The 26,865-nt window shown below is 47.6% G+C and overlaps 1 protein-coding gene across 2 annotated transcripts in view; it reads right to left on the bottom strand.

The window, feature by feature from the left end:
• Positions 1–454: 454 nt before the first annotated feature.
• Positions 455–26,865, bottom strand: part of ANTXR1 (ANTXR cell adhesion molecule 1) — a 125,297-nt gene continuing 98,886 nt past the window's right edge. For both annotated transcript variants that reach the window (XM_053401380.1, XM_053401379.1), the window contains 3 exons: positions 25,358–25,525; positions 23,566–23,646; positions 455–2,314 (listed from right to left, as the gene is read on the bottom strand). In XM_053401380.1, coding sequence (XP_053257355.1) covers positions 2,048–2,314; positions 23,566–23,646; positions 25,358–25,525 — 516 coding nt within the window. In that variant the 3' untranslated portion in view covers positions 455–2,047. The remainder of the gene's footprint in view (positions 2,315–23,565; positions 23,647–25,357; positions 25,526–26,865) is intronic.

The raw sequence follows: 26,865 nt of genomic DNA, 5'->3' as shown, positions 1-26,865 counted from the left end.
ACTGAGTCAGCTCCCATTTATAAAGGGAACGATGCAACCTGTGCATCTCCTGGGAGGCTCAGTGTTATTGCACATTTTGGTATTGCCCCAGCAAACTGCCGCACCCCCCGCTAACTAAGGCTAGTTTCCAGTGGGTGCTGCAACGTAACTGTCTTACAGCAAGTCAGGCCATTGGCTTACCTAGCCTAGCACCATCTGCCTGGGCTCACAGTCGCTCTCTGGGCCCTTGCTCTGTCCTGTAATCCAAACACCTTGAGCTGGAAACAGCCTTGGACCTCCTGCATGCAGATTCCATTGAAATCGGGCTCCTGCCCAGTCAAAGGCAGGCATGGAGCGCTCCTTGCATCAGTGATGGAGGTGAGGTGTACAGAAATGCCAAGAGTAGGCAGGCGGGCATGAGGTGGCTGTGTGAATTGCCCCTTCAAAACGAAAACAAATCAACATAGATTTTGTAAAATAAGTACCGGAGGAAAAGAGTCTCACACCATGTTGAAGTCAATACATGATGAACTTTTTCAGGTGACACCCATGGAACCAATTCCCAGGCCACTTCCAATTTGTAAGGGTCTGCAATCTTTAGCTCCCCTCGACAACAGCGGTTCTCTCCTGCTATGTGCTCTGGAATCCCTCTTTGACAGATTGCAACTGAAGCCAAGAGTGGCTTTCCCATGGCCAAATACTGAGTCAGCAGAGGACATGAAACTCAAGTCACACCTCTCAGATCAGCATCCATCTTGCTCTCCTTCCCAAAGTACTCTCTGAACACACATCAAGAGGGCAACTTAACATGGCTAAGCCAGAATGCAGTAGCTCTCGCTCAGTCTAGGCACCACTTGAGACCATTTAAGCATGATCAAATCCACTAAAAGAGCCTCCTTGAATTGACATCAACATATGGTTGTCAGAATCCATTTGAAAGTAACTACTAAAGGGGGAAAGTTGTCTAGTCTTTTTAAAACCGTGGCAATTCAAGTCATTTCATCTCCTCTCTGCACACTTTTGCGTGAAACTCCCTTCCCTTCTGTTCCTCCTTCCCATGAAGGATCTGTGTTGTTTTTCAAAGCCAGCCAACCGGAAGCGGATTCACTTAAACTGCCAACACACTTCCTAAAGGGTCCTTGCAGGGCCTGCCAGATGTATTGTTGGTGGTTTTCAGATCTCCCATGGAATCAACCGCTTTGGGCTGACCTTGGGTGTCCTGTGGATGTTCCTTTTGGAAATCTCACGGGCATGTGCCACAGAACTTCTGCCCCTTGCCTGGGCAACCCCAGCCTCTCCACCCAGCGGCTGCATTTGCTCTGCTTCTTCACAGCATCCCAACTCCTCTGGACTCCTCCTGTCAGCTGAGAACATGACAAAGGCCATACAAAGGCCACTTTCTGCACTTCCATTGCAGGTTCGGACTGTATGACCCTCGGGGTCCCTTCCAACTCTACAATTCTGTGATTCTTCAAAGGCCAATGTGCTGACGTTTCCTTTGCTTCCAGTCATCTGTTCTTCCTCTGAAACCATCAGACTTGAGTTCATTGCACCTACTGCCTTCCTTGTAGCAACATATCAAATCCAGGCGTGCTCAGGAATACCTTCCATGTGGCAATACCAGCGTGGGCTCCAAGGGCAGCCTTGGCTGCAAGGATTTCTGTGGCCCCAGCCACGCTGTCCTCCTGCGATTCCCACCACTCACCTCTGAGGGATGATCTACTCAACCTGACAGGAAGAGGATGACTTTCAGGTCAGTGGCTGGTAGTATCCTGAACACACAGGGCTGTGGGCCGCATCCAGCGACTGTTTTGCATTTGCCGTCAGTCTTATTCTTTTTAAAGTAATGAATGGCAGAGATTTCTTCCGAACTGAACACCAGGGATTTGAGCATTCTAGTCAACTGGGGGCATCAGAGGACTTTTTTAAAAAGAAGAAAAAGAAGAATTGAAAGGGGTTTGCTTGTCTCTTCACCCAGAATGTTTAAGGCCGCCTCTGAAAGATCCTTGGTTTTACAGTACTCTTGAAAATGGCTTAAGAAAGGCTTCTGGGGGAGAGGGCGGGGTGTTTAGACAGAGGGCCGCGGAGGGGGGCGGGAAGGGGGCGGGGCCCGATTTGGGGGAGGAGCATGAGGAGGGGGAGGGAGAGGGGGGAGCGTGGAGGGCGGAGACGGGGTGGGAGGCGCTGGGGAGCTGGGTGGGGGAGGGGTGTAGATGGGGGCAGGGGGAGGGGGGTTGTAAATGGGGGCAGGGGGAGGGGGGTGGTAGGCGTTGTTGAGAGGGTACTTGGGGGGAGGCTGTGACGTCTTCACTCGGGTGAAATTAATGCAGCGACCCTGAAAGAAAAAGCAAACATGGAGTCACTCAGGATGGAGCTGATAGAATTCACACTGAGCACAGAATCGGAATAAAGTGCAGAATCTAGGTAGTTTGCTTCTTTCTAAAAAGGGTTTCTAGACCTCATGATGGTGAAGGTACGCTTGGAAGCATGTGAGCAAAGAACACCTGTAGGGACATCTGAAGAAGACTTCCAGTGGTCCGGTGAGGTGGGGAATTAAGTGGCATGGATAACTGAGAGCCAGTGTTGTGTAGTGGTTTAAGTGGGAGACCAGGGGTTCAAATCCCCACTTGGGCATGAAGCTTACTGGGGGACCTTGGGAGCCAGCTGCCACCTCTTAGCCTAGCCTAGCTTGCAGGGTTGCTGTGGGGGCTAAAGGAGGAGGAGAAGAACCAAGTCCGACACCTTGAGATCCTTAGAGAAAAAGGTAAGACAGTGTAGTAAATAAATAACAGCATTGCTCCCCTTCCTCAGAGGTAGAACAGTGCTTGCTAAAAAAAACACCAGATTCAGCTTTCTAGTTGTTGTTCTTTCTTTTTTACACAACGAATGCTGGAGATTTTTCTTTATTTTTTATTTCTATAGATCCTGCCAAGGCTGACAGATACTAATAGCAAACACAGGTCTATCTGTTTGGAAGGAAATGGGGCCACCCAAAAATAAGGGAGTGGTTTCTCCGTATTTGTGGGACTCCCTGCATATGAAGGAGCTTATACATTTGCAAATTAAAAGAACAGATTTCTTTTTTAAACCAAATTCAAAATGAGCTGACAAGACTCTCAAGGTCCCAAGACTGATGGCACTGGGGCATTTAGCGGGGCAAAAGGGGCAAAAGGAGGGAACTTCTATACCTCCTCACCTGACACCCCAAAAACCACAGAGGCTACATAAAATGTTGGCTGGAGCTGAGGGCAAGCAGAGTCCAGAACAGCAGGAGGGCATCATGTTGGGCAGGGGTCTTGCCAAGTGCTGAACGCTACACTAAGAAACCCATTTGATACCTATTAAAAGGGTCAACTCTTTTCCAGGCTAAACCACATAATCAAAACTCAGTTTGTTGCTTCTCTGCACCTGGCCCCAGAGGCAGGGTTGGAACATGAATAAAAAGCCTCAAAGATATGCACCCCCACCTCCCAAAATGGAGCCTGTTTCTGGGATAGGATGTAGCAAACCATGGAACAAACACAGTCAAAGTTGCTGCTTGCCTCTTGGCTCAGATGGGTGGACAGCTTATGTTACGCTGGGTTACGTTTATAGGCGTTTGTGGACCAGAAAGAACAGGGAGCGGGCCTGTAATGGCATCTCTGGTGGAAAAAGGTGCAGAATGTGGTTGGATGTTAATGACCTGATACTCACCCACAGCCACAAAATGCATCTTTAGCTGCCTATAAAAAATGGTGCTAAATTAGTCTCCTCTAATAATTTCCACCTCTGCAATAAAGCAAACCCTGTAATGTATCATTTCTCAAGCCAGTGGCAGAAAGATGTGAACAAACTCTTCTGCAGACATTTTGGACTTGCCTGCCATCAGCCTCAGCAAGCAAGCCAGCCAGGGCTAAGAGGAGTTGATAATCCAAAACATCAGAATGGCACCAGGTTAGGGAAGGGTGACAGAGAAAGAGAAAAAGAAAAAGAGAGAGATTAAGCAAATTCATGAAGGAGAGGGTGGTCGGTGGCCATGGCTATGCTCAGCCTGCACAACTGGAAGCAGCAAGTGCTTCTGTATACCAGTTTCTGGAAACCACAAGAGGGGAGAGTTGCCCTTGTGCTTGCAGGTTTGCCATGGGAACCTGGCTGGCCGCATGACAACAGGATGCCAGACTAGTTGGGCCACTGGCCAGAACCGGCAGGCTCTTCTCATGTTAGAGATGGTGGAACTGAAGCGTTCCTCCAAGTTTATATTTCAGGGTGTCATAGAATCAGAGTTGGAAGGGACTCAGTTGAAAAGGGAAAGGAACCCTGGACAGTTAAGTCCAGTCAAAGGTGACTATGGGGTTGGGGCGCTCATCTCGCTTTCAGGCCGAGGGAGCCAGCGTTTGTCCACAGACAGCTTTTTGGGTCATGTGCCCAGCAGGACTAAACCGCTTCTGGTGCAATGGAACACCGTGACGGAAACCAAAGCACATGGAAATGCCCTTTACCTTCCCGCCGCAGTGGTACCTATTTATCTACTTGCACTGGCATGCTTTCGAACTGCTAGGTTGGCAGGAGCTGGGACAGAGCAATGGGAGCTCACTCCGTCATGGGGATTCGAACCGCCGACCTTCCGATCGGCAAGCCCAAGAGGCTCAGTGGTTTAGACATAACAGTCCATGTAGACATGAACTGAAAAATGTAATACGCTTCAGCAGCTGCAGTGTGAGAAATGGCAGGCGGGGCCCAGCGTGGCACCTCAGAGCTTTTGCACAGACATTTGCCTGTGCGCAAGCCAAGCCGCTCCCTTCCCTCTCTGCTTCTCCTCCAGGAGATCAGCCTATGGGGAGTCAACATATGGCAGCTGTGTGGGGCTCAGCCTTGGCTCAGCTGGCCAGGTGTGGCTCAGGAAAGGAGGCCACAGAGCACCCAGCCCTGCATTAAAAGGCTGTTTCCATTCCACTGCCTCCCGAATCGAAGCATCAGCCTATGCTGGGGTCATTGTAAATCAAAGCACATTATCTGGACTCGGCTGCAATGGTTTGATTCATTGTCCCTGGGCCTTAGCTGGGGTGGGTGTGAGTTGTCTTTCATGTCTCCCCTTTCCAGCTGACAGCAGGACATATTTTTATACGTAGTAAATCAGGAGGGGGAAAAGACATTACAAGATTAGACAGAGGTCAGTTTGTGGGGGTGGCGAGGGATCCACACCTTTTCTCCTACTAGCTAGCCGGCGAAGAAATGATTCCTTACAGCTTTCAAGAAACATCTGCCTGAGACTCAAAGCATTCCGTGAAGGAAAGGCCCTGCTTAGAGAATAGAAACAAGGCCAACCTTCTCCAACCTGGTGCCCTCCAGATGTTTTAGACTACTACTGCCACCAGCCCCAGGAAAGGAGAGAACAGAGGAGGGAGCCCTTAATTTTCAGATAGGAGCCTGTTTTGGGAATGATTCCTTTTCGGGGGAAACAGCAGACCACTCCACCTAGATTAAACACATTTTTAGGTTGGGATGCCAATCTCAGGAGCCTCAGGTATTTCCCCAGGGCTATTCTTTAGTAGCTAAGTCTGTTGCGCAGGTTGCCAGAAGATGCCCACAAGCAGAAGTCCATCAAGGCAGTGACAGGAACTGGACAGCTTTAAATCCAACCAAACACTTCTCTTGACAAAGGAAGGTTCCCTTTGAACATTGGTGAATCAGGCCAGCTGAGATGTCGTGAAACCCATCTGCTTCACTCTCACTTCAGCCAAGACCACCCATCTCAGATAAACTCAGGTATGGAGTGGGGTAAAGGTAAAGGTAAAGGGACCCCTGACCATTAGGACCAGTCATGGCCGACTCTGGGGTTGCGGCGCTCATCTCGCTTTATTGGCCGAGGGAGCTGGCGTACATGTGGCCAGCATGACTAAGCCGCTTCTGGAGAACCAGAGCAGCGCACGGAAACACTGTTTACCTTCCTGCCAGAGTAGTACCTATTTATCTACTTGCACTTTGACGTGCTTTCGAACTGCTAGGTTGGCAGGAGCTGGCACCGAGCAACGGGAGCTCACCCCATCGCGGGGATTCAAACCGCCGACCTTCTGATCGGCAAGTCCTAGGCTCTGTGGTTTAACCCACAGCGCCGCCCGCGTCCCACATGGAGTGGGGTAGCAATACACTATTCCACATATTCCACATTTTATTTAAAAAATGGATTTAAAAAAAATTAAATCAGATTTTTTTGATTTAAATCATTTTTTAAATTTAAATTGGATTTTTAAAATAAAATGCTTTTGGAGGAAAAAAATCTTTCTAAAGATAGTTTTCTATTTAAGTTACATTATAGTCCAAAGGCTATTCATCAGGAAATAAGGATTTGTTTTAATTTTTTCATGTGTGCTGAAACTCAGTCTAAGTTGGTTTTTAAAGAAATGGTTATTCAGGAAATGATTATTTTTCTCCTTCCGATAAAGCTCAGCAGAAAAGTTGCCCAAATATAAACAGTTAACTTACTAAACCTCATGATAATTTCATAATGATCTATGTATTTCTAATAGTATAACCAAATCAGTAATTTTTGATATAACTGTAAAAACTAATCGGAAAATTTATTATTCCAAAAATGAAACCTTCATCTGGTTGTAAATATTAAGATTATACCAGGAGGAATGTATTTCTGTAAATTTTTTTTGATTTAAATCATGTCTTACTGACTAGTGATTTAAATCGTGATTTAAATCGATTTGATTTAAATCAAATCCACCCTGTGCAATATTGTGCTGATCACTTGAGATGCACTATCCAGCCTTTCCCGAGCCCTACAACTCACACACATCTCGGTCAACACAGCTCATGCTTTCTAGCTACTCAGGAGTTGAAAACAGATGTCGGGGCTGAGCCCTGGCAAACTCCACTACAAATGAAAAATTCGCCATTGCAAATTAAGCTTGGCTCAAGTCAATATCTGGACTTCAAAGTCAGTGTTCTAGCATTTGGCTCTCAGAAGGTTTTGTAGCCAATATGGTAACAAAATTCAGACATTAATATTTCTACTGTAGCAGGAAAACCCCCACCCATCATTCAGTTTGTACAAAATTCACACACACTCAAACTTCACACACACTCATACTCGCACACTACATACGCTACACTTCTGTTATAAATTCATAGAAAATCAACCATACATCGGATTTGCACTGTTCCACTTTTATTTTACTTCATGAAGGAAGGACTACAAAATGGGGAAGGTTTGATACAGGCCAGCTCAGCACATCCACAGGAGCCCTGCCCAGTTGCTATGCCAACCCTGATGGTCCTAGACAGAAGACAATCAAGATCACAAAGAACTTCCATATGGGAGTGGATTCAGCATGGACTGGAACAAAGGACAATGATCAGATCTTCCCTCAGGGGGCAGGAAACTGTGACTACCTTTTGTCTTCTGAAAATGACTCATGAGGAGGGGGGAGAAGGGAATCAGCCAGGTGACAGGACACTCAGGTTACCACCACAACTCCTCCCTCAACCCCTCCTTTCTGTAATGTATGCATGATGTTTCTGGGGGTGGGCTTGACCTAGAGGATGGGAATTTCAAAAGTTTTTATAAGGTCTTGCACACCATTTTTCTGGGTCTTTCCTCTCTCCTGCAAGTGAGGGGAACACCCTGTTGCAACAGTTCAATAAAGGCCAAGCCTACAGGCTGCTGTTTTGCTCCAAGTTATCCTGGTTGGTGTCTTTGTTTTTGTCCAAGGGAGCCCTCGGATTTTTCCGGTAACACTACAAAATACCACTGACTGTGCAAAATGATCCCAAGTTCTAAAGCTCTCTCAGCTTCAGAGCCTGGATTTTATTGTTGCTCTGCAGGCTCAGATTGCAGGTCTTAAAATTGTTTCAACACAGATTTCTGCGACTCGTATAAGTAAATGGTCAATCTGAAAACAGAGTTAAGTGCACTTTAGGGCCACTCAAATCATTGGGCCTGAATGAGCAGAACTGTGCTGGGAGCCTGGCTTGTGGGTTCAGTGATTCTTGAGGACTGAAAGTCAACCGCAACAAATTTTATGCAGCAGAAAAAACAACACGGAGATGTAAAGGCCTGTTGGAATGAATTGCTGCAGACTGAGTTGTGTTTAGGGAGTACAAATATCCCTTGGCAGATTTACAAGAGAGGAAGAAAGAAGCAGCTGGGAAGTGTGTGAGCTTTTTGGTGAAGGGGGAAGGTTTGTACCAAGCACACCCAACAGGCCCTAGAAGAGGGAGACTCCACCATGTGTAGCTCTGTGTGTGAACTGGGGAGCCGATGGCAATGCAGGGGCTGGCAGGCTGGACTGCAAAGGAAACCCCCTTGGGGCAGGGGGTTGGACTACATGACCTTTGGGTACCTTCCAACTCCACAGTTCTATGATTCTAAGACTGTGCAGGAAGGAGCAGGCAGATTAGCCATTCCTATCAACATCGATTGGACATATGCTGCCTGTTCAGATTTTGCTTAGAAAGGGTTTGCTAAGTCCTGGGCATCGTGGGCTTGTAAAAAAGTAAAAAGCTCTCATTTGTTCAGTGTTAACTCTGCCTCTTGCTAGAGTAGGATAAGAAGCAGCAGCTGCATTAGTCACCTGGATCAACACACACACACACACACACACACACACACACACACAAACATCGCTTTTCCTGGCAGGGCTCCTGCAATGGAACTCAAGCGGCCTTGGACTATCACTCCTACAATATTTATTTTCTTTATTTATGTCCAAGTTTTTAATAATAAAAAAGACGGCAGCCAAGGGAAACGGAGCCAGAGATAAATAATGCTTAGGATTGTTTTGCCTGAAAAAGTATTCAGCTGGGGCAGTAAGAACGATGAAGTGGTCGCCTTCATTGATCCAACTGGAACCCAAGCAGAGCTGCAATCAAAATCTAATAAAATGTTTATGGGGCATGGTTTTTCTTGGCAATCTTGCATCACGGAAGTGTATGAATTCCACCCCAGCCTACCCCCCGTTCGTTTTCCTGCCAATCCAGTGCCTTAAATGGCAACGTGTGGGACCCAGCGGACATGGAAGTGCATCCTGAAACGCAGCAGGTGCAGACCTGTTCAGCAAGCGAGATGGGAGACCAAGGTGAGTTCTGTGAAAGAGCAGATTTTACACATGCTCTTTATGTGAGTGCAGAGCAGAGTCTGGAAGTCTTTGCTCCAGGGGAGCACGCTTGGCTAAAGGGGAGTCTACAGCCTGGATGGACTTCCTTTCAGTGCTTGGAGGAGGAAGGGAAAAGGATGTGGCAAGAGTGGTTAAGCTAGATGCAGCAGCTGGAAAGAATTGGGAAGGTTTTCAGGTCGACCTGGGAAAGAAATGGGATGCCTGCTTTGGTTTGCTACTCTTCTTCCTCAGGTGAAGAAAACAGCCCTTCTTCCCAGGAGAGGAACTCTTGGCTCACGTGACCAGAGGGACATTCTTCTGCAATTCTGACTGTGAAAAGATGACCCAAGAAGAAACGGGCAGCCTTTAAGTTCACCAGCAGGATGTTAAAACAAATATGGGTCGGTCTGAACATCTGATAACAGGAGGCAGAAACGGAGGAGAGTTTGTGATTCCTGGGCCACGGCCACAAACAAGCCAATGCTGGAAGAGATCAGTTCCCTTTGGCTAAACAAAACCAGGTCACGTACAATCCTGAAACAAGGAAGTGTCAGGATGTGTCCCAAATTAATCCCAGTGTCTTTATTACACAAGCAAGCAAATCGAATCACAGAATTGTAGAGATGGGAGGGACCCTAAGGGCCATCTGCAATGCAGGAATCTCAACTAAAGCATCCATGACAGATGGACATCCAGAATCTGATGAAAAACAATCAATGAAGGAGAGTCCAACAGGTTCTGAGGGAGGGCGTTCCACTCTTTAACTTCCTTGTTACCCAAGAAAGCCAATCTCCTTCTCATTGGAATCTATTGGTTTGGGCGCAGGAGAGACATGTGACAGCCCTTCAAATATTTGAAGATGGCGGTGGCGCTGTGGTCTAAACCACAGAGCCTAGGGCTTGCCGATCAGAAGGTTGGCGGTTTGAATCCCCGCAATGGGGTGAGCTCCCGTTGCTTGGTCCCTGCTCCTGCCAACCTAGCAGTTTGAAAGCACACCAGCGCAAGTAGATAAATAGGTACCGCTCTGGCAGGAAGGTGAACGGCATTTCCATGTGCTGCTCTGGTTTCACCAGAGGTGGCTTAGTCATGCTGGCCACATGACCCTATCTGCGGACGAACGCTAGCTCCCTCGGCCAGTAAAGTGATATGAGCGCCACAACCCCAGAGTCGCCCACAACTGGACCTAATGGTCGGGGTCCCTTTACCCTTAAGCTTTATCCATTCACCTCTCAGTCTCTCTCCTCCAGGCTAAACATACCCAAGTCCCTCAACCATTCCTCATAAGGCTTGGTTTCCAGACGCTTGGTCCTCTTAGTCACCCTCCTCTGCACATGTCCCAGTTTGTCAATATTCTTCTTAGATTGTGGAGGTGGACCACCCAGACCTCTCACTGACTACCAATACTTCAAGGACCTAGTAGGTACCCCTTTCCTTCAAGAACCTGGATGAGATGAGGGAGGAAAGGGCCCTGAAAGGCAGCCTTCTCAAACCCGGCAGATGTTTTTGACTACAACTCCCATCAGCCCCTGGACAGAAGGGCTGGTGAAGGCTATGAGAGAGTGGTCAAGTTTGCTCTCCAAATGACAATTCTTTGGGAGAAGGTACATCAGCTGAAGCAGCATGAAGCTGATCTACACTTGTAACGCAGAGGTGGCCACATGTCTTGGCAGTTGTCACTGCAACTGAGTCGCTCAAGAAGAGAATAAGACTGTGCTAGAGTGTGATCCTTGAAAGAATGCCTAGACTTCTGGTCACCTCATCTCAGAAAGGCTATTGTAAAGTTGGAAAAGGTTCAGAAGAGGGCAACTGAAATGGTCAAGGGAATCTATAAAGAAAGGTTGCAGCCTTTGGGACTTTTTAGATAAAAGTAAAGGCAATTAAGAGGCGAAATGATAGACGTTTATAAAATTATGCCTGGCATGGAGAAAGCAGATAGAGAGAAGTTTCTTCCTCTCTCTTGTAACACTAGAACTTGTGGACATTCTATGAAAGTTGGGAGATTCAGGAGAGAGAAAATAAAGCTAAACTGTGGAACTCACTGCCACAGGAAGCAGTGGTGGCCACTAATTTGGATGGCTTTAAAAGAGGATTATTTTTTTAAAAGAGGAGAATATTTTTTTGGAAGCTGCCCAGATTGGCTGGGGAAGCCCAGCCAGATGGTCGGGGTATAAATAAATTATTATTATTATTATTATTATTATTATTATTATTATTATTATTAGGTGCATTCATCTACTATGGCAATACTTCTGAATACCAGTTGCTGGACACCGCAAGAGGAAAAGGGGCCTGTTTGCTTGGCTTCTGCTGCCTGGTTTCCCACAGGGGTCTGGTTGGCCACTGCGAGACCAGGATGCTGGCCTGGATGGGCCACTGGCTTCATCCAGCAGGTTCTTCTAATGTTCTTATGAACATAAAGAAGTGTACAGTGGTACCTCGGGTTAAGAACTTAATTCGTTCTGCAGGTCCGTTCTTAACCTGAAACTGTTCTTAACCTGAAGCACCACTTTAGCTAATGGGGCCTCCTGCTGCCGCCACGCAATTTCTGTTCGCAACCTGAGGTAAAGTTCTTAACCCGAGGTAATATTTCTGCGTTAGCGGAGTCTGTAACCTGAAGCGTCTGTAACCTGAAGCGTCTGTAACCCGAGGTACCACTGTACTTACAGCAGTCCATTACTATATTATGATAATATGATAATATTTTGTTCTCTTGCCAATTATGCTCTTATAAACATGCATTTTATATTTGATTTCCTTTAGTAATTTTTTTTTGAAATCTTTAAGATAATCTTTTCATTTCCTATTAATAGGGTAGGGTTGCTTTGAATGTATATTTGACTTTCTTCTGTAAAGTTTTATTCTGGATTGTTTTATTTGATGTTTTAATCTAGGTTGTAAACTGCTTTGAGATTTTCTTCCTCTTCTTCTTAAAAAATATAAAGTGGTACAGTGGTACCTCGGGTTAAGTACTTAATTTGTTCAGGAGGTCCATACTTAACCTGAAACTGTTCTTAACCTGAAGCACCACTTTAGCTAATGGGGCCTCCTGCTGCCACCGCGCCACCGGAGCACGATTTCTGTTCTCATCCTGAAGCAAAGTTCTTAACCCGAGGTACTATTTCTGGGTTAGTGGAGTCTGTAACCTGAAGCGTATGCAACCCGAGGTACCACTGTATAGAAATGAAATGAAGAAGAAGAAAGAATATTCCAGCCTCCATCTTTGATTGCCTCCCCCAGATGTTCAGGATGACAACTGCAGCACACCTGGGCTATCAGGAAGCTACCAGGTTTGGAAAGCGCTGAAGGTGAGGCCTTCTTCATGCATTTGTCATGGATGCTTTAGCGGAGATTCCTGCAGTGCAGGCGGTTGGACTAGACCATCCTTGGGGCCCTTCAATGATTCTATGCGCCACACTTGGCCACAGTTCAACTTCCACTGAGCTAGACCTCTCCCCATTGTTCAAAACTTTTTCATGCTAAACTCGACAAGGGACCCAGGACCATGCACAAGATAATTGAAAGGGGAAACAGAGAGGCTCCAGGGTTTAGAACCTTATACAAAAATTAATCCAAGACCTCTGTGCTAATCCCACACAGCTGACCTTTGACCCTTTATACTATTCCAAGCAAGCTGAGGCTGCTGCTGTTTTAGGATCTGCTCCAACACTCACTTTATGTGATTGCAAGAGAAACCTAGAGGAGAAATCCAAATCTGCTTCTCCCGTAATCTAAGGCAAAATATTCGCTCCAAGCCCAATCAACATCCCAGAGTCATACATTGCTCGCCTCCCCGCTGGGGGATTTTGGTTTTTGTTTGAAGGGTTTTCCAGTGCACTAACAGACAATTCACAGCACCCAGAATGAACTACAGTTCTTAAAATTTCTTGGCAAGAAGTCACGACAATCAAACTGGTATAAAATCGATTCATTCATATATGTCATGGATATCTAGGGTTGTTTCCACATGGGCAGTGGCGAGCGCTACCACAGTTCCTTCACTGAAAGGTACAGCTTCAAAGCTGCAACCAAATTTCCGCACTCAGGAGTGGGTGCTTTTCCTGAGTTCTCCTCCTCTGTTCTGTCCACTGTAGTGGGAAGGGCTTGGCTATGTGGGTGGGGAAGGGACGATTTGCCCCCCTTCTTTTTTCCTGCAGGAGGCCACATAGTGCCTGGAAAATCATAGAACTGTAGACTTGGGAGGGGACCCAAAGCTTCATCTAGTCCAACTCCCTGCAATGAAGGAATCATAGCTGTAGAATAAGGCTACCAGATTTTTTTCAAAGAATCCGGGGACACTTTTTTTTTTGAAAAGAGGGGGGGGAAGTTATTTTTTAAAAAGCGTTGTTTTTTTAATAAAAAAAGTAATATCTTCTCTTCTGTGGTCTCCTCTGTCACGCGGCCTTCCTCTGTGCCCCAGACTGCTCTCCTGGAGCTCTAGCCACCTTGGAGTAGGCTCAGGTCGGGCCTGGGCTCGGCCACATGTCCTTGCTCTCCCGGTGCTCTCCTATGTCTCCTCCTCAGCGGCCTGGCAAGATCGGGGCTCCCCTCTTATTTCCCCTTCCTCTTTCTCTCTCTTCCTTCTCCTTCTCCTCCCTGTGTCGGCTCCAGGGTTTTCCTGGCCCCGGAGCACCACTGGGCAGTCGGCTAGGCGCTCTTGCTCCCGGCTCGATTTGGGTCGCGGGGAGGGGGGGGGGAGTCAGTGGTTCCCCCAGTTGACACGCCGAGCGTCCCCGGTTCCCCCTCGGCAGTGGCAGTCTCAGCAGCCCGGAGCCAGCCTGGTAGCGCAGTTGGCTCTGGCTGACTTCAGGAGCTGCTCGCTGCCGTGGCACCTGCCATTTTGCCTCGCCAGAAGTCCCCATATGATGTGTCTTGTGCCGTTGAACCAATCACACAACATTCATACCCTACTAATAAATCTACAACACTTAAAATATAAATCCGGGGACATTAAATGAAATCTGGGGACAGATTTTGTCCGGGGACAGATTTGTAAATCCAGGGACTTTCCCCGGGAAACGGGGACGTCTGGTAACCATACTGTAGAATCCCCGACAGATTCAACCTGTTTAAAAACTTCTACTGAAGGCGAGTCCGCTACCTTCCAAGTAAGTCTCCTCCACTCTCAAACAGCTCTTACTGTCAGAAAGTTCTTGCTAATATTTATTCAGAATCTCCTTTCTTGCCATTGGAATCCATTGGTTCAGATCCCACCCTCTGGAGCGGCAGAAAACAAGCTTGCTCCACCTTCCATGTGGCAACCCTTTGGGTATTTGGAGATGGCTCTCACATCGCCTCTTCTGCAGGCTAAATATACCCAACTCCCACTCGCTTTTTCCCATAGGTCTCCCCCAACACCCCCTCTCTCTCACGAAAGAGAGGCGGAGAGTCTTATGTGAAGGAAATTCCTGCCTCCTTCCACTTCTCCCTGCCAGGAGAAGGCTGTTTGGCCGCTGGCTCATTCTGGAAAGGGGGAGAGATCCTTCCACCCTCTTTTCCCCCTAGTTCTGCTACTGCTGGTCGCCAGCCAGGGCATGGGCACCCTCATTCCCTTCCTCGCCTGCAGAGGACCAGAACTGCTGACCTCTTGATGAGAGAGAGAGAGAGAGAGAGAGAGAGAGAGAGAGAGAGAGAGAGAGAGAGAGCAGCTTCTGCCCATGGGGTGAGGGAGTTCCAGGAAAAGAGCTAACATTTGGATTAATTTTTCATTAATGGGAAATGGACCACAACAACAAAAGAGGAGAAACGCCATTTCGAAACTCTGCAAAACTCTTGCCTTCAGAGAGCTCTTCCTAATGTTTATTTGGAATCTCCTTTCTGGTAACTTGAAGGCATTGGTTTGTGTCCTACCCTCCAGAGGCGCAGAAAACAAGCTGGCTCCCTCTTCCATGTGGGATATCTGAAGATGGTTGTCATCTCTCCTCTCAGTCTTATCATTTCCAGGCTAAGCACCCCCAACTCTAACTAGACATACCCAAGAGCAAAAAGCTTCTGCCTGTGAAAGAACATAGCAGGGGCCGGTGCAGAAGAAGAGTGAGCAATTCTGTGGTCCTGTCTCTTTCTGCTCCTTTAGGTGTGGCAACCATGACACCACATCTTTGGGGCAGCTATTTTGTGACCGGTGCCCATTGCAGTGCCGTAACATTCCCAATGTGATGCCCACTGGGCCAAAAACATTGGCCACTTCTGCCTCCGGGAAAGGGATGTTTCCTGAGGGTTCCCTTTGGGTGCCTGTCAGCTCCACCTCATGAACCCCTGGGCTCCACCTCCAAGTCCCGCACAAATGGCAGAGTTGTTTATTGGAAGAACTGGTAAAGGTAAAGGGACCCCTGACCATTAGGTCCAGTCATGACCGACTCTGGGGTTGCGGCACTCATCTCGTTTATTAGCAGAGGGAGCCGGCGTACAGCTTCTGGGTCATGGGGCCAGCATGACTAAGCCGCTTCTGGCGAACCAGAGCAGCGCATGGAAGTGCCGTTTACCTTCCCGCTAGAGCGGTACCTATTGATCTACTTGCACTGATGTGCTTTCAAACTGCTAGGTTGGCAGGAGCAGGGACCGAGCAATGGGAGCTCACCCCGTCGCAGGGATTCGAACTGCTGACCTTCTGATCAGCAACTCCCAGGCTCTGTGGTTTAACCCACAGCACCACCCGCGTCCCGGAAGAACTAGTGGCCCCAAGCAAATGATCTCTACACCCATCAGCTGTCAGGAAAAGTCTAAGGATTACGCCTGTGAGCCAAGTGGGTGGAAGCCATGCAGGAAGCAGGGGACATCTAAACAGAAGGGGCAAGTGATAAATTTTGGGGGCCACTGTGCCCCCTCCTTCCAGACACCAGTACAAGAAGCTTGCACTTTTAATTAACTCATCTATCATCTATCTATCTATCTATCTATCTATCTATCTATCTATCCTGACTCAATTAATTTAGTGGAGCTTACTCTCAGGTAAGTATGCACAGGATTGCATCCTAAATGCATTTATTTATACACTGTGATTATCCATAGTGAGCTCAGTATATTTTGGCAGAGCTGCGGCCTTTTGAGTTATACGTTCTGCCTTATATTCGCCAAGGGTCTATATACCAACATACATATTATTTTAGTTGGAATAGTAAAAAAAGCCACATAATAGCTTTATTTAAGTGCACACAAAAAAGAATTTAAAAGCCAAAGTCTCTGACTCACACAGGTGGTTCTTTGCTCCTCAAGCAGGAATGAGTAATCAAAAGGGTTACTCTATCTATACAAACACAGCAGAATCAGGTTCCCAGGGAGGGGGTCTGTGGGCTGCTCCCCCCCCCCATTCTGCTTTAACCCTAGCAAACATTTCAATATATTTTCACAGCATCAGTAATAACCCTTACTAGCAACTCGGTGCATTTGTCATTTTATTAGCTAGTCAGATTTATGAGGCCTGAAATAAAAAATGTCATCCAGGTGTGACATAAATGGGTTTAATATCTCCTTTAACTAGAAGAAAAATTGGGGATTTTGCAGGTGCTGAAACAGAGTGGCTTAATCCCCGCCAGCAAATAAATTATTTCCTAATATTCCGTTCTCATTTTATAAAGCCAATCCCACACCAAGTGACCTCCTATGCACTCTCTGTTTCCCTCCCCCTTCACACAGGCACCCACTTTCAACAACAGAGCTGTACAGTTGGAAGGGCATCCCAAAGGTCATCTAGTCCAACCCACTCCCTGCATTGCAGGAATTGAGCAAAGGCAGAGTGATACAAGGCTTGGGAATAGGCAGAGTGTGTGCCACAAGTCTTCAGCAGTGCAGGAAGGCTGCGGAATGTAACGCTCGGTGTAGCATTCAACTTCCAAAGAATCTCAGTTTTTAAAAAAGAAAAAAGCATGTCGTTAGTCCTCATGAGGAGATGCTTGGTGATGCCTGCTGGAACCTTAAGACTTGCTGAGTAAGGCTCAAGGAGCAGGAAGAATTCCATAGCTGTATACAGCTTTGAAAGGGGCTAACACTGGATTTGACCCATATGGTGGAGAATTATTGATGACTATGAGTTCATGGGAGCTATTAATATTAATAATACAACCTCCTTTATTAATAACCATTTTTTCATCCGCTTATGTGCCATCTGCATTAAATTGTTGCTGTTGTTGTTGTTTAAATAAAGGGGGAAGGAGGGATGAAATCTTCTGACAGCTTTAAGTTTCCCTTAAGGCAAGTTTTTATGGTTGGCTAGTAAATTCCTTTAAAAACCATGTTTATGATGGAAATGCAAGACAAAACTATAAAATGCCACAAGCGGGCGCCACCGTAATTAAAAATGCCCCCCTCCCAAGTTCCCATTCCTGATAATGAGCTTTTTATATTAGGGGCAGGTTATACCTTTGGGGTGAAAAGAGGACTCAATTAAGGGGGGGGCGGAGAACACCCGCCATTTGGTCTATTATCTTGAACACAAAAATAACCTCATTAATGCAGGCAAAATTGCAAAACCTAGTCCCTTTAGAATGCGAGGAGACCACAGGAATCCCATGTGACCCGGCCTCCTCCAGAATGATTGGAAGCAGCTGGACGTGCTGGCAACCTCAGCCCCTTTCCAGATTTGACGCTGCGAAAAGAAAATTTCACAACCTCTTTTGTCTGCCCAAAATGAAGCTAGAAAACTGGTTTTAGCCTTTGCCTTGCAGATCAGTTAAAGCAAGTAGAGAACCATAGAGTTGGAAGGGACTACGAGGGTCATCTACCTGCAATGCAACACAAGGAAGGCAAGTAACAACAACAATTAAGTCAGGTCCCGGTTGGGTGAGGAGAGCAGCTGGCTGAGCCGCCAACCCAAGAGTCCCCAGGGATGATATCTTAGGCAGTGGTTCTCAACCTGTGGGTCCCCAGATATTGTTGGACTACAACTCCCATCATCCCTGAGCTCTGGCCTTGCTAGCCAGGGGTGATGGGAGTTGTAGTTCAACAACATCTGGGGACCCACAGGTTGAGAAAGGCTGCCTTAGGGCCTGGAGCCTGGTGCTGGGACACTGAGCAGTTAGCAGAAGGGACAAGCTGGGAACTGGTAGAAGCAGGAGACTGGAGCGATCAAGGAGGGTCAGGATAAGGAGGGCCCTCCAGGACAGTTGAGAATCTCAGACTTCCGTGTGACTTGGACTGTGCCCACAGTTATTACTCAGTTATTACTTCCCTACCCACCAAAAAAGGGATGCGGGTGGCACTGTGGGTTAAACCACATAGCCTAGGACTTGCCGATCAGAAGGTCGGCGGTTCAAATCCCCGCGACGGGGTGAGCTCCCGTTGCTCGGTCCCAGCTCCTATCAACCTAGCAGTTCAAAAGCACATCTGTGCAAGTAGATAAATAGGTACCGCTCCGGCGGGAAGGTAAACGGCGTTTCCGTGCGCTGCTCTGGTTCGCCAGAAGCGGCTTATTCATGCTGGCCACATGACCCAGAAGCTGTATGCCGGCTCCCTCAACCAATAAAGCGAGATGAGCGCCACAACCCCAAAGTTGGTCACGACTGGACCTAATGGTCAGGGGTCCCTTTACCTTTACCCACCATAAAGTCCTGAAGTCTGTTGTAGCCATGCGGGCAAGTATTTGCTTATTTGTGTTAAAGCCATGGTTTGTTGTTCCATCTGAGGGCAACTCATGGCAAACAACCAGTCTTGTGTTCTGTGTATTTTCGGTATTTGTATTTGCAAATGTGATCTGCTGTTTAATGCATCTTTGAGATGGTTTAAATTTTTGCCTCTGGCGATGAGCAACAGAAGTCTGACCTGACCTGACCCTAAAGTAGTCTGTGAGAGCCAATGGCAAGGAAAGGGGCTGAGATTTCCAATGGGCACGTGAATGGATGCTCATCCGAGGCCTGTCGCTTTACAGGCCGAGGGAGCCAGCGTTTGTCTGCAGACAATTTTTCCAGGTCATGTGGCCAGCATGACTAAGCCGCTTCTGGCACACCGGAACACAAAAACCAGAGCAGCGCACGGAAATGCCGTTTACCTTCCCACCGGAGCGGTACCTATTTATCTACTTGCACTGATGTGCCTTTGAACTGCTAGGTTGATAGGAGCTGGGACCGAGCAACGGGAGCTCACCCCATCGCGGGGATTCGAACAGCCAACCTTCTGATTGGCAAGCCCAAGAGGCTCAGTGGTTTAGACCACAGTGCCACCTGCGTCCCATAACACTAGAACGTATGGGCATCCAATGAAGCTGAATGTTGGAAGGTTCAGGGCAGATAAAAGGAAGTCCTCCTTCATGCAGTGCATTGTTAAACTATGGAACTCCCTCCTGCAGGAGGCAGAGAGGTCCACCTAGATGGCTTTAAAAGGGCGATTACATAAATTAATGGAGGAGAGGGCTATCATTGGCTACTAGCCATGAGAGGTGTGCTCTGCCCCCCACAGTTGACACAGTGATGCTTCTGGATTCTAGTTGCTGGAAACCTCAGGAGGGGAGAGGGCTCTTGGGCTCAGGTCTTGCTTGTGGGTTTCCCACAGGCACTGTGACGCCAGGCTCTTCTTATGTTCTTAATGAAGCCTCTGAGTTGTTGATTTCTTTATTTATATCAGACAGGAAAAGCCTGGGCCAGAATGTCCTGAAACACATCTTGTGAGTTTGTGTCAGCAGCTCATGGAATGAAAATAGGATCAGAAAATGAAGAAAACAAGTCAAAGGTTTCACAATCTGCACAGGATGAGGCCTTCATTGTCAGGCTCCCCCCAACCCCGCATCAGATACTGCCCTGTCTGAACTGTATGTCAAAACCAAAAATAAATAAATAAATAAAAATAAAAATAAAATCCTTCTAGTAGCACCTTTGAGACCAACTAAGTTAGTTATTGGGGACGTGGGTGGCGCTGTGAGTTAAACCACAGAGCCTAGGACTTGCTGATCAGAAGGTCGGCGGTTCGAATCCCCGCAATGGGGTGAGCTCCCGTTGCTCAGTCCCTGCTCCTGCCAACCTAGCAGTTCGAAAGCATGTCAAAGTGCAAGTAGATAAACAGGTACTGCTACAGCGGGAAGGTAAACGGCGTTTCCGTGCGCTGCTCTGGTTCTCCAGAAGCGGCTCAGTCATGCTGGCCACATGACCCGGAAGCTGTATGCTGGCTCCCTCGGCCAATAAAGCGAGATGAGCACCGCAACCCCAGAGTCGGTCACGACTGGACCTAATGGTCAGGGGTCCCTTTACCTTTTTAAGTTAGTTATTGGTAGGAGCTTTCGTGTGCATGCACATTTCTATGGCCTACCTGAGAGTAGGCGAAACGGAACAATCTGAATTGGTTAAAAAGGAAAGTCAGCATCTGCTCTGATGCATTCTTGTTTTCATGTAAATTCAAATTTGAGGTGCACAACTGTGCCCTTGCTACTAGGCAAAAGCAGTCGGAGGCAGCATAAAACGGAACAGAGCAACAGAAGTCAGGGGCAAACGAAGGGGAAGGATGGTGGCTCTGCCTACTCTAGACTAGACTAGCTAGCCACTGCTGGAAACAGAACCCTGGATTAGATGGTTCTTGGCTTAATCCAGGAGGATTACAGAACAGACAAAGAATCTTGCATGCCTTCCATGTCTCAACACCAGAATGTGTTTGCACCTTTGCCAGGGGCCCCAAAGGCATCCAGCTCTCCCTGTGCCATTTTTGCAGTCCTTCTGAAGACACCAGGGCCGTTATGTCTAAATGCTGGAAAGCAGGCATTCTCAAAGCAAAGACACATCACTATCTCCGCCTCTTCCTAAAGGGGAAATTATTGGCAGCTGCAGAATTATTATTAATTTTTTTTTCCAAAGGAGAAATATGATCTGTGCTTTCCAAGCAACCGATCTCCAGACTGCCTAATGCCTCCTTCCTGCCCGAGGGACGCTTGCTTTATGTTATGTTTACATCCATGGAAATTTCATGTCACTGCTTGCAAAGCGAATGCGTCACTTGGTCAAAAGGAGGGAGAGCATTTTTGTGGCACTTTTGAAGCTCTCGCAGGTTTCCTTTTGAAGGTTTCTCAGCTGGGGGGTGGGTTGTTTTCTTTATAATTCTCCGAAGGGTCCTTCAGAAAATATGATGAATGCAGACTTGGGAATATTTGTGTCTAGGTCTCTGGGAGACAGCAGGGGAGCTGGGGGCAGATGTGTGGATGTTTCCACCCTGCCGTAAGAGGTGGACTGGGTTTCCCTTCTATCCTGGATCCCGGCCACTGCCAGCGAGGAAGCCTTTTATGAACTGGGATGAGATTTCATGGTTTTTGAGAGATCTGAAAACCAGACTCATATGTCTAACAGTAAGAAGTGGGGTGGAGGGAATGGAAGTGGGTGGGGACAACTGGGGTGAGTGGGGGGAGGTGACTGGAGAAGTCCAAGGACAGCTTTTTTCCCCAGAGAGCTGATGGAGGCAGCTCCCCCCCCCCCTTTTAAAAAGGCCATAAAACCCGTTTGGCTAGAGGCAAGAGCTGGACAACAGAAAAATGTGCATCATTATCAGGTCACTGTCAATGCTCTTAGACAACTATATCTGCAGCCACAGGGCCAGGAGAGAAGAACAACTTCTATTCTTCTACTTTATAGAAGATGGGCTGGCTAAGAAATGCCACCTGCTTTTGGTTCTGCTTCTACTACGGTTACGGTGTTGTTTTAACCTTTGCTTGTGTCCATGACATCACCCTTCAAGTTACATCATTGCTGCACAGGGACTGTAACCAGCTCTGTGTAACTGAATTTAAAGAAACAAGAAACTTCCCATAGGGAAGCTCAGACAAGCCAGCAGCCGCCCAAGAATGCAGCTGCTGTGCGATGGGAGATTTCTGGTCTCACGAACCCCTGGCTGCAGCTGGAGAGGTCCTGTTTGCAACCCCTCCATCAAGTTCTCCAGCCGCTTAGCAAACATTCTAAGCTGCAGTTTTGGGAACCCAGGATCTCAACAAAGAGAAAACTGCTTGAAACATTTTGAATCTAATTCGCAGTTGCACATTTCCACTGTAGACTGAGAGAGCAGGCATTCAGTTGCCAAAGCCACTTCCGAGCTCGAGAGGAGGGGGGGTTGCGGGCCACCCCTCCCACACACGGGGGCTGGTTTTAGCCCCCGCGAGAAGAGGGAATCCCCGGGCGTGTCTGCGACCCGGCCCGCCAATCGGCGGGCAGGGGAGGCGTGGCCTAGCCCATTTAAGGCTAGTGTGCCCGGGGACCGCCCTCTTTGCCCCGTTCCAGCTGCCTGATTTTCCCATCCCACCCACCCTTTAGGCTTAGCTAGCTTTGACCTTGCTATGGACTCCGGTTGGTCGCCACAAGGGGCCTTGTAGGATTTTTTCCAACTTGGCGCACTTCCAGCCTTTTGGTTTTTTCACCTACCTCGTAGCAAACATCACAACTTCTTCGGTATTGGCGGTTAGGCATTGGCAGGGGTTAATTGTTATGCAAATGAAGGGGGGGAAGGAAGCGCCATCACCTTCCCCCAATGAAAAGGGTAGTCCGGTAGAGGACTCTGGGGGGCATTGCCCTGTCCGAAATCTAGGGAGGTGAGGGTCTCCGGCACACCCCCGAGCAGTGACACCCGTGGGATCCTAGTTGGCGTACTTCAACAGGACTCCCATGGCTTGTGGATAACCCTTCCCAGTTTCCATGCCGGGTAGTTGATAGGAGCCAATGCCTAAGGCCAATACCTTCCAATTCCTGTAATCAATAAAGTTGTGGCCTTTTTATGCCCATTAACCTTAAATAATGTGTCCAGTGTCTTCTTTTCACTTGGGGGGAGGGGACTCGCCACGCAATCAGACATTGTACTTCTGCTCCTTTTCCACATTTAGAATCATAGAATTGTAGAGCTGGAAGGGAATGAAAGGGCAATCTATTCCAACCCGCTCCAATGGAAGGTTTAGCGTGTTGCTGTGTCTGCATCAACCTTCCACACTTGCAGGCATTGGTGCGGGGGCATTTAAGTAGCATGTTCATTTGAAGAATACGTTGTTTAGCTTGTGCTATGTTTAAGCACAATTGCACTAATATGTTTTTGAAAATTCATAAGCCAAAAAACCCAAAACTTTAGTACAAATATTAAAACTGATTTCCTAAATGGCACCAGCTGGAAGTGTGCTGAAGTCAAGAGGCAGAGCCCTGCATGGAAGGGAAGGGAAAGTGCAGGGGGTGCTATTATTTGATGATAATGTCATGCAGATAGCCTATGATAAGTGAGTGAACAAAGGGTGGAGATTCTAGAACTTCCCTTGTGTGGAAAGGAGCCTCCATAGTCCCTCCTGCCCCTTCCCTTTTCAATATGAACTCCGCGTGCTACACCTTCCCCTCTTTGTTGCTCATGAATTTCCCCCTCCCTCTGCTGTCTATTTGGCATAAAACACAGGATAGTGTGGCTCTGGCCAATGGCAATGAGGACACAGGCGTGTCTTCCCAAGCTCACCCTCCAGAGCAGACTTCAGCAGATGTTCTGGATCGACCAGTGGGGGGTGATGGGAGTTGGTCATACGAAACATCTGGAGGGCACCAGGCATCGCTCAGAGCAAGTTATTAGAGAAGGGCAACAATACCTTGTCTCCTGGTTGTGGTCGCATCACAGACACTCGGTCGTAACCTTTCCGCAGCAAAACCCAGAGGGCATCCAGCTTTCCCTGAAAACGAAACAAAGATTGCTTAAGCAGCCATTTAGCAGAGTGCTTGTCATCTTCTAAAAGCCTGCAAAGGAAGCAGAGCTACATTTCACTCTGACAAAGCTACATATTTTTTCTTCCTCTTGCTGTCTGTGTGCCTGTCTGTCTCAAAAGAAAAATGTGCAGCTGGGAAGAGGAGTCACGCTCATGAAAACCCCACTTTTCTTTTGAAAATGCAGGTTTCTAGCCATTATACTCACAAAGTTGTGCTTGAGTCTTAGAGACCTGAATGGTGGGAGGATTCCCAGTGGTTGAGGGCGGGTCTTTCCCATGACTGGCAGAAGCAGAACAAATTATGCGAAGTAAGGAAATCATGCAGATATGCTCAGTTTGCATAATTCACACAGGCCACAGAATCCAGCTTTGCTTGGCACAGAATTTTGGAATCTTTTAGCACAACTCGGATTGCAACAGGGTCTAAGCAGCAATGTAATTTCATGGACAGAAGAAACACTTCAACAAGCTTATCGATTTCAGGCCAAAATGCAGATGCTTGCAGAATGATAAAATCTACCTCATCCAGACTTCCTTTTGTGTTGCATTTCTAGGCACATGTCCGGGCTTTAAACTTCCATGTCGGAGGGCTTTTATTCTGTCCCAGCACTTTCTCTAGGAAAACCTGTGTTTCACCACTGAATTAGAACAAAGGCCAACTGGGTTTTAAGTTGGGATTGCTGTTTGCTCCATTTAGCAGTAAAACATGGGTTTTCCCAGGGAAAGTCCCAGGAGAAAACAAACAAACAAGTAAAAAATGCTTGGACACAGAGCTTTAAAGCACGGATCTGTGCTTGGAAACCATGGTGCAAAAGGAAGAGTGGAAGAGCCCTTAGTTATCAATGGTGGAAGGAAAGGCTTGGGTTCTGGAGTGCTAAGTTGCTTCTGTAACCCTGGCACTTTTTAACTGGGTGGTGACACAACATACAAATCTGTTTTGCAAGAGGACAGAATCCAGGAGACAATCCAGGCACAGCTGTGCACCTTGCTTCCTCCTCTCAGGGACCCCCATGAACTTCCCTCTCCCTCAAAAGGAGCAGGCGATCCACTCCAACAGTGAACATACCTTCTTCCACAGCAGGGCATGCAAGTTCTCATTTCCGGAGTGAACAGACCAGGACAGATGCAGAATAAGCTACGCTGGAATTTTACTCAGCAATCTCCTCATATGCACACTTATGGACAGAGTCTGCTGAGCGTGCCAGAAATTTTTTGGCACTTCTACAGAGGAGGAATATTTGAAGGCAGCTTTGATCCATTTGTTATAAGTTTGGGTTGTCCAGATGAGTGTGAACGGACTTAACGTATGTCAGTCAATGAGTGATTAGGTGCTTAATGCTCCTTAATTCTTGGGAATCACATTCTGGATTTTTTGAAGGTCCATCCTTCAGCTGGTCGTAGGGGCAGAGAACGAGCAGTTGCAGCAGCTTGAATTTGGTCACAAGAGGGAGAAGGGGGGTATTAGCTGGGACCACACAAGCCCGGGGTCCGGGGGCAGAGTGTGTTCTGCAGAGATGGTTTATGGCCTATATATCAGATTCATTCATTGGCTGTTTGTTCAGGATTTTAAGATGTTTTTATTACTTTATTGTACACTAGCACTTCCCCCCGCAACCAGTTAGAAGGTGGGAAATGATGTTTCAGGGGTTGCAATGAAAATATCGCGTAAGAGAGGTACCTTAATTGGAGAGTACCACTTGTGGGGAGAAGATGACCTCCGCATGTTGTTCCCAAGATTCCTGGGCTCTGGGAATTCGTATTCTTGCTCCGGCATCTTGACCCGAGCATTCTTGGCCTTCTCCAGCTTCGCACCTTCCTCAGTGGATCCTCTTTCCCCCCAGCGAACCTAAAAACACCCACAAAAAAACTCTTGAGGGTTTAGTCCCCTTCACAGAATCACAGAAGCATCGGACTGTAGAGTCCCTTGCGGTCCAGCAATCATAGATAAAACATGGCTATTCTCTTGGGGCTCAAGCTGTTTCTCTTCTCACGGCCTAGGACCCTCGTACCTACGGGACCGCCTCTCCCGGTATGCCCCACGGAGGACCTTAAGGTCTGTAAATAGCAACACCCTAGAGGGCCCGGGCCCTAAGGAAGTTAGATTAGCCTCAACCAGAGCCAGGGCCTTCTCAACAGTGGCTCCGGCCTGGTGGAACGCTCTGCCTCATGAGACCAGGGCCCTGCAGGATCTGATTTCTTTCCGCAGGGCCTGTAAGAAAGAGTTGTTCCGCCTGGCCTTTGGCTTGTAATCAGTTTGATCCCCTTCCCCTCTTTCTTTTTCCTTTCTCCTCCTGTTAAGAGGCTGCATCTTAATGTTTTAATATGTTGTATTTTAATTTTTGTTTTTTAAGTTGTATTTTAATCAACTTGTTTTATTATTGGTTGTTAGCCGCCCTGAGCCTGGTCTTGGCTGGGGAGGGTAGGGTATTTATTTATTTATTTATTTATTTATTTAGATGATTCTCTGGTTCCTTCAGTCCATTTTGGACCTGCAGTGAGGCCTCAGAAACAGAGGAAAGTATCCCCCCCTTGATTTGCCCGTTTACGATGCTCGCCATCCCCCGTCCCCCCACTCCTGCATTAGTGTTACGAGACAAACATGGCTTTGGGGACCTTAAATTTGCTTCATAATGTTGATAGACGCTGGGGGGAAATTCTCAACACACATAACAAATCTCAGCCTTCAGGTTATCTCACAATTGTCTGCTGTCTGTCTCTCACAAAAAGCAGCTTTGTGGGGCCCCAACCCAGACTGGAACCACAGCGGAGGGTGAAAACACACACATCCCATCTCTCTGTGCTGTGGTCCCAAATCTGGATTTAACCCTTCAACACCCTGTGCTGTTTTCCTGCCAAAACAGCATTTTTTGCAGCAAACAGCAGTTTGGGGGCAAATGTCAGCATCAGGGTGAAGGGAATGTGGGTGGGGAAACAGTATGGAGAGCCCATCATTTTTTGCAACAGCAGCAATCCCTCCAGAGCACACGTCTCTTGCCTAAGGAGAGCCTGCTGGATCAGGCCAATGGCCCATCTAGTCTAGCACCCTGTTCTCAGAATTGCCAAACCCATCCTCCTCTGTGAATTGGCCCAGTCCTCTTCCAAAGCCATCCACTTTGGTGGACATCACTGCCTCCAGTGGCAGTGAGTTCCACAGTTTAACTATGTGCTGCGTGAAAGAGTTCTCCT

Source organism: Podarcis raffonei, chromosome 8 (assembly GCF_027172205.1).
Source record: "Podarcis raffonei isolate rPodRaf1 chromosome 8, rPodRaf1.pri, whole genome shotgun sequence".
NCBI classification, from domain to species: Eukaryota; Metazoa; Chordata; class Lepidosauria; order Squamata; family Lacertidae; genus Podarcis; species Podarcis raffonei.
The sequence above is the reverse complement of the archived record's forward strand: the minus strand, read 5'-3'. Positions and strand labels throughout refer to the sequence as shown.